This window comes from Chrysoperla carnea, chromosome 1 (genome assembly GCF_905475395.1).
Source record: "Chrysoperla carnea chromosome 1, inChrCarn1.1, whole genome shotgun sequence".
Classification (NCBI taxonomy): domain Eukaryota; kingdom Metazoa; phylum Arthropoda; class Insecta; order Neuroptera; family Chrysopidae; genus Chrysoperla; species Chrysoperla carnea.
In genome coordinates this window covers 139727976-139734102 of record NC_058337.1, presented here as the reverse complement: position 1 = coordinate 139734102, position 6127 = coordinate 139727976, and the positions used below count along the sequence as shown (strand labels likewise).

Sequence of the window (6127 nt, the reverse complement as noted above, 5' to 3'; positions counted from 1 at the left end):
TCAAACCGATATTATCCAAAATGCTCCGATATTATCCAAAATGCTCCGATATTGCTCCGATATTATCCAAAATGCTCCGATATTATCCAAAATGCTCCGATATTATCCAAAATGCTCCGATATTGCTCCGATATTATCCAAAATGCTCCGATATTGCTCCGATATTATCCAAAATGCTCCGATATTATCCAAAATGCTCCGATATTGCTCCGATATTATCCAAAATGCTCCGATATTATCCAAAATGCTCCGATATTATCCAAAATGCTCCGATATTATCCAAAATGCTCCGATATTATCCAAAATGCTCCGATATTATCCAAAATGCTCCGATATTGCTCCGATATTATCCAAAAGGCTCCGATATTATCCAAAATGCTCCGATATTGCTCCGATATTGCTCCGATATTATCCAAAATGCTCCGATATTATCCAAAAATGCTCCGATATTGCTCCGATATTTTGAAAAATTTTGTACACTTTGTGGCGAATGCTGGAAGAATAAATAAATATGGTTTTATTGTTATCGATAAGGAGTCAGAATTAAATAATGGACGATATAGATGTGGGTTTCATAAGTATATAATTATAAACACATAAGATATTGGTTAAACTGCATCAGATGTAAAATCGTTAGTTGTTCAGAATGGATGAAAAAATAGAAAAGGAGCGACAAATTAAACACAGGATAATTAGTGCCAGAAAAAAATATAAGAGCCAAATATTTATTATTGAAACGTGGTGAGCAGAGATTGAAACAAAATTTACAAACACTATATAAGCCCATTATAAAACCTATAAATGAGCTATCTGAAAAAATAACCAAAGCTCCTTTAATCAAAGATGAAATAAAAAATGAAAGAGAAATATTAAACATTAATAATGAGGATGACTCATTAGAAACAAAATATACTCCCAATGTAGTTAAATATATCCAACAATATTTAAATTTAAAATAGATAGTCATCTTATAAACATACAAGTTGATGTGTCTCTGTGCAAGTATTTAATAAGTACATTTTAGTGGTTTTACCTTTATAATCTAAATTAAAAGTTGTGAAAATATAGACAATTTTATATTACGTGCGATATTATTGAAAATTATTGTGTGGAAAACTGTTTGGTGGTGAAAAATCGATTTTTTAGTGTTAACGTAATCACAGTTTGTTTTTGTTCTTAATTTTTGTTTATCACGCCTAAAATTGTTAAATAATATAGCGTTTGCTATTGAATATGTGATAACTGTTTTAATTTTGACATTACTTCTAAGTGCCTAATTAGCTTAGTGGATAAGTGATTGGCATAATATATCTACATTACATCAGCTAGTGCGTTCGAATCCTGGCACCGGTTAACTTAATTTGTATACATACAATTTTTATTTTTATTTTATTTTATTTTATTAAAATGGTACTACTAGACATAACATTATGTTTAAAATGTCAAAATGATATTTGTACAAATGATACATTTACGTGCTATAATTGCAAATTACCTATTCATAATAAATGTATGGATCTATCTCGCGATGAGATGAAGTCTCTTACAGATTCTAAGAAACAGCTAGTGTATTATTGTTTTCGTTGCGATATGGAAACCAAAAAATATTTAATCGATTTGCAGAAAAACATAAGTGAGTTGAATGATAAATACTCTGATATAAATAAATTGGACCAATCTTTAACAGCACTGAAACAAAAGATTGAGGAGTTAGAATCGAAGATATCTACAAACTCCCATAGTTGTGGTGTTTGATTGCGTTCGATTTGAGGATAGGCTTCGAGGTGGTTTTGAGTGATACACAAAACTTTTGTTTACGAATTTATTGACAAAAAATGGTAATTAAAATAATTCTACAATTTTATTAAATCCGTTGAAATAAACTCAAAATATATACATTAACAAATACAAAACGATAAACTACACTAATAAACACAAAAATATAATTGATTTATTCGATGATTGCTTGGATAATCCAAGTTGATTATAGCCACGTGCACCTTTAACGCTGTTGTTAACTAGATTGATTCTGATGGCGGTCGATGCTCACTGATCACCAACACCCATTGATGAAGGTCCCGCTGATTGGCTGGCAGCCATGATGGTAGGAATGCTCAATTCAACAAACCACCGAATTTGGAGTCGATTGAAATGAGCATATAAAGTGAGAAGAAAGAAAAAAAAAGAAGATATTACAATTTTGCATCCAGTGAGATTTGAACCGGGGACCTTTGGGTTGTCAGTCAGATGATCTACCGACTGCGTCACCATGACTCTTGATATTAGTAGCGATAAAATAGTATCTGTTGTAGATACTTTAAACATACTCCCCCCCTTGCGCCAAAATATTTGGAGCAAGATATAATGTTCCAACCAGGGCACTATTCAGTTTCTTCCTGGGATGTGGAGTTCAGAATTGGAAGTGGACAGAGCTTGACGATGGGCCGTTTGAGGATCGTAGTAGCGGTCTTCAAGGTAACAACTCTTACTAAATTGTCCAAGCCGGTGTGTAGTTGAATTACTCGTCCTAAAGGCCATTTTGACGGTGGATATCTCTCATCAACCACGAGAACTATAGAGCCAATTTCAATATTTAATGACGGGAATCGCCACTTATATATCGCTTGTTGTTGCTGGAGATATTCTCTAGACCACTTGACCCAGAAACTATCGATAATTTGTCGAGTAAGTTGCCAACGACTTAATATAGGCATAGAAACGTTTTCCAGATTCGGTTCAGGAATAGAAGATAAAGGACCCCCGATAAGAAAGTGACCTGGTGTTAGAACTGATAAGTCCTCAGGATCTTCTGTTAGTTGACAAAGGGGTCTTGAATTTAAAACAGCTTCTATTTGAGAGAGGACGGTAGTAAATTCTTCGTAAGTCAGTGATAAATTCCCAACCACTCGCTTTAAATGATACTTAACCGATTTGACACCGGCTTCGAAATGACCTCCAAAATGAGATGCAGAAGGGGGATTAAAATGCCAATCTGTCCCATCGTTTGCTAACAATCTGCAGAGGTTTTCTGATTCTGAAGATGATGCAGTAAAAAGACGTTTGAGTTCCGCATCAGCTCCCACGAACGTAGTACCACAATCACTGGTGAGTGTTGAGCAAAGACCTCGACGTCCAGTGAATCGTTTGTAGGCAGCTATGAAAGCATCAGCTGAGTAGTCTGATACTAATTCCAAATGAATTGCAGATGTTGCAGAGCAGATAAATAAACAAACATAGCCTTTGTAACTCTTTGCATTCCTTCCACGCCAAGTTTTGATAATGAATGGTCCAGCATAATCCACCCCAGAATTTGTAAAAGGACGCGTTGGTGTAACTCGGCGAGGCGGAAGTTGACCCATTAGTTGTTGAGCTCTCTTACCGCGATAACGAGAGCAGATAACGCACCGTAAAATTTCCTTTCTCACAGAAACTCGGCCTCCAAGGATCCAAAAGCGTTGTCGTATAGTGGCCAATGTGTTGCGTGTACCACTATGCAATAACCGTAGATGAACATCCCAAATAACTAGTCGTGATAAAGTTGAATCCTTGGGTAAGATGTACGGATGCTTCATATCATATTCTAGTGATGACTGATCCAGTCGACCACCTACTCGAAGTAAGCCATCTTGATCCAGAAAAGGATTTAAATTTCGTAGAGTACTAGAATTTGTGATGGATAGCTTTCTAGTAAGTTGATTAATCTCATTCGAAAATGAAATGCGTTGAACAATGCCAACCCACAGTAACAAAGCTTCGTGAAGCTCGAGTGGAGAAAGATTGTTTGAATTTGGAGTAGGTTTGATAGAGCGAAGCTGATTAAGATACCTTTTTATCCAAGCTGTGATGCGCAAAAGACGATTTAATTTAGAGTAACGCTGCAGGAGGTCCGGTTCCGGAATGATCTGTGATATGTAGCTTTCCTTTTGAGACTTCATCTCTGAAATTGCGGCTGATGAAGACGAGCAAATTCCATCAGGCCATTGATCTGCCGGTAGTGAGAGCCAATCAGGACCCCTCCACCAAAGTGGATGATTATTTAAAACCGCCGGTGAAATTCCTCGTGAGGCACAATCAGCTGGATTTTCCTTTCCAGAAATAAATCTCCATCGAGCAGATGGTAGATTCTCTTGAATAAAACTGACTCGATTTCGAACGAATTCCTTCCACTTAGAACAATGGGATGTAATCCAAGTCAAAGCCACAGACGAATCTATCCACAGCCATATTGGTACATTCTCAATGACCAAAATCTTTTGAACATACTGAGCTAACTTGACGAGAAGAGTAGCGGCGGTGAGCTCCAAGTGAGGGATAGTCATTTTCTTCAGGGGTGCTACTTTGGTTTTAGCACACACGAAATTGACATCGGTACAATTTGCGGTTTCAACCCGAATATAAATGACCGCACTCATAGCAAACTGCGATGCATCAGAAAATCCGTGCAACTGAATTGATGATGATTTGATTATTCCCAGAAATCTCGGAATTGAGACATTTGACAACTCTTGAAATTGGATTTCAATTGCACGCCATTGGTTTTCCAATTGAGTTGGTAGCGGATCATCCCAATTTGACTTAATTAACCACAACTGCTGCATGAAAATTTTTGCTTGGATGATGACTGGCGAAATGAATCCAAGAGGGTCAAAGACTTGAGAAATTCTGGAAAGAACATTTCTCTTTGTGACCTGTTGAACAGTGTTAGATGTTACAGAAAATTGAAACTGATCGCTCGACGGTTTCCATAATAAACCTAGCGTCCGAACTGCTGATGATTCATCGATGATGATTGTTGGTTCCTTAGCATGATGAAAATAAATATTTAGAAAATCAATTTGATGCGACGGTACACACACGTGAACACATAAGCTAGTTTTCACACGATTTTAAAATTGTATAGTTTCAAGAAAAAAAAAACTTTGATTTTGTCCGAATTAAGCACAAAAGTTCACTATTAAATGGTTTCACAGATAACAAATTGTTTTTTACGAAATGAAACAAACTACAAAACTGATTAATTATTAATTGAAAAGTCAAATATGAAAATAAATATTTAGAAATTCAATTTGATGCGACGGTACACACACGTGAACACATAAACTAGTTTCACACGAATTCAAAATTGTATAATTTCAAGAAAAACTTTGATTTTGTCCCTATTAAGCACAAAAGTTCACTAATAAATGGGTTCACTGATAACAAATTGTTTGTTACGAAATGAAACAAACTACAATTTGTCCAAGTTTCACCACGTGATCACTTCACTTCAATGTTTTTCACAAACAAAAGTTTCTATTATTTTCCGGAATTGAAACCAACGCCCTAATCCTATTTATCCGGCTCGAAGGACCAATGTTTGATTGCGTTCGATTTGAGGATAGGCTTCGAGGTGGTTTTGAGTGATACACAAAACTTTTGTTTACGAATTTATTGACAAAAAATGGTAATTAAAATAATTCTACAATTTTATTAAATCCGTTGAAATAAACTCAAAATATATACATTAACAAATACAAAACGATAAACTACACTAATAAACACAAAAATATAATTGATTTATTCGATGATTGCTTGGATAATCCAAGTTGATTATAGCCACGTGCACCTTTAACGCTGTTGTTAACTAGATTGATTCTGATGGCGGTCGATGCTCACTGATCACCAACACCCATTGATGAAGGTCTCGCTGATTGGCTGGCAGCCATGATGGTAGGAATGCTCAATTCAACAAACCACCGAATTTGGAGTCGATTGAAATGAGCATATAAAGTGAGAAGAAAGAAAAAAAAAGAAGATATTACAATTTTGCATCCAGTGAGATTTGAACCGGGGACCTTTTGGTTGTCAGTCAGATGATCTACCGACTGCGTCACCATGACTCTTGATATTAGTAGCGATAAAATAGTATCTGTTGTAGATACTTTAAACATGTGGCAAACCCGATTTTTTGGAACAAATATTCGCCGAATTTCAGGAAGGAGAAACTCGCAAAAAGAATTTAATTCTCTACGATGTTGATGAATCCTCGTCTGTCCATCCTCAAGAGAGGCTCGATCACGACATTAAAATGGTTGGAGATATTGTTAAAAGTGTCATACCAACATTTAATAAGCCGCTCAGAACTTTC

At 35.9% G+C, this 6127-nt stretch overlaps 1 protein-coding gene across 1 annotated transcript; it reads right to left on the bottom strand.

Annotated features, from left to right (window-relative positions):
* Nucleotides 1-346: 346 nt before the first annotated feature.
* LOC123296518 lies at nucleotides 347-5705 on the bottom strand. The gene is made up of 3 exons (XM_044878019.1): nucleotides 5656-5705; nucleotides 2490-3660; nucleotides 347-493 (listed from the first exon to the last, which is right to left on the bottom strand). The coding sequence occupies exons 1-3, from the start codon at nucleotides 5703-5705 to the stop codon at nucleotides 347-349; spliced, it is 1368 nt and encodes a 455-aa protein (XP_044733954.1).
* Nucleotides 5706-6127: the final 422 nt, after the last annotated feature.

Excerpts from the sequence above, each read along its gene's own strand:
- LOC123296518 (XM_044878019.1), bottom strand. The coding sequence starts at position 5,705 with ATGGCTGCCAGCCAATCAGCGAGACCTTCATCAATGGGTGTTGGTGAT. Across the intron at positions 3,661-5,655 it reads TCAATGGGTGTTGGTGATCA|TACTCTACGAAATTTAAATC; the intron begins GTGAGCATCGAC and ends CACAAATTCTAG. Across the intron at positions 494-2,489 it reads ACACCGGCTTGGACAATTTA|CATTCGCCACAAAGTGTACA; the intron begins GTAAGAGTTGTT and ends TTATTCTTCCAG.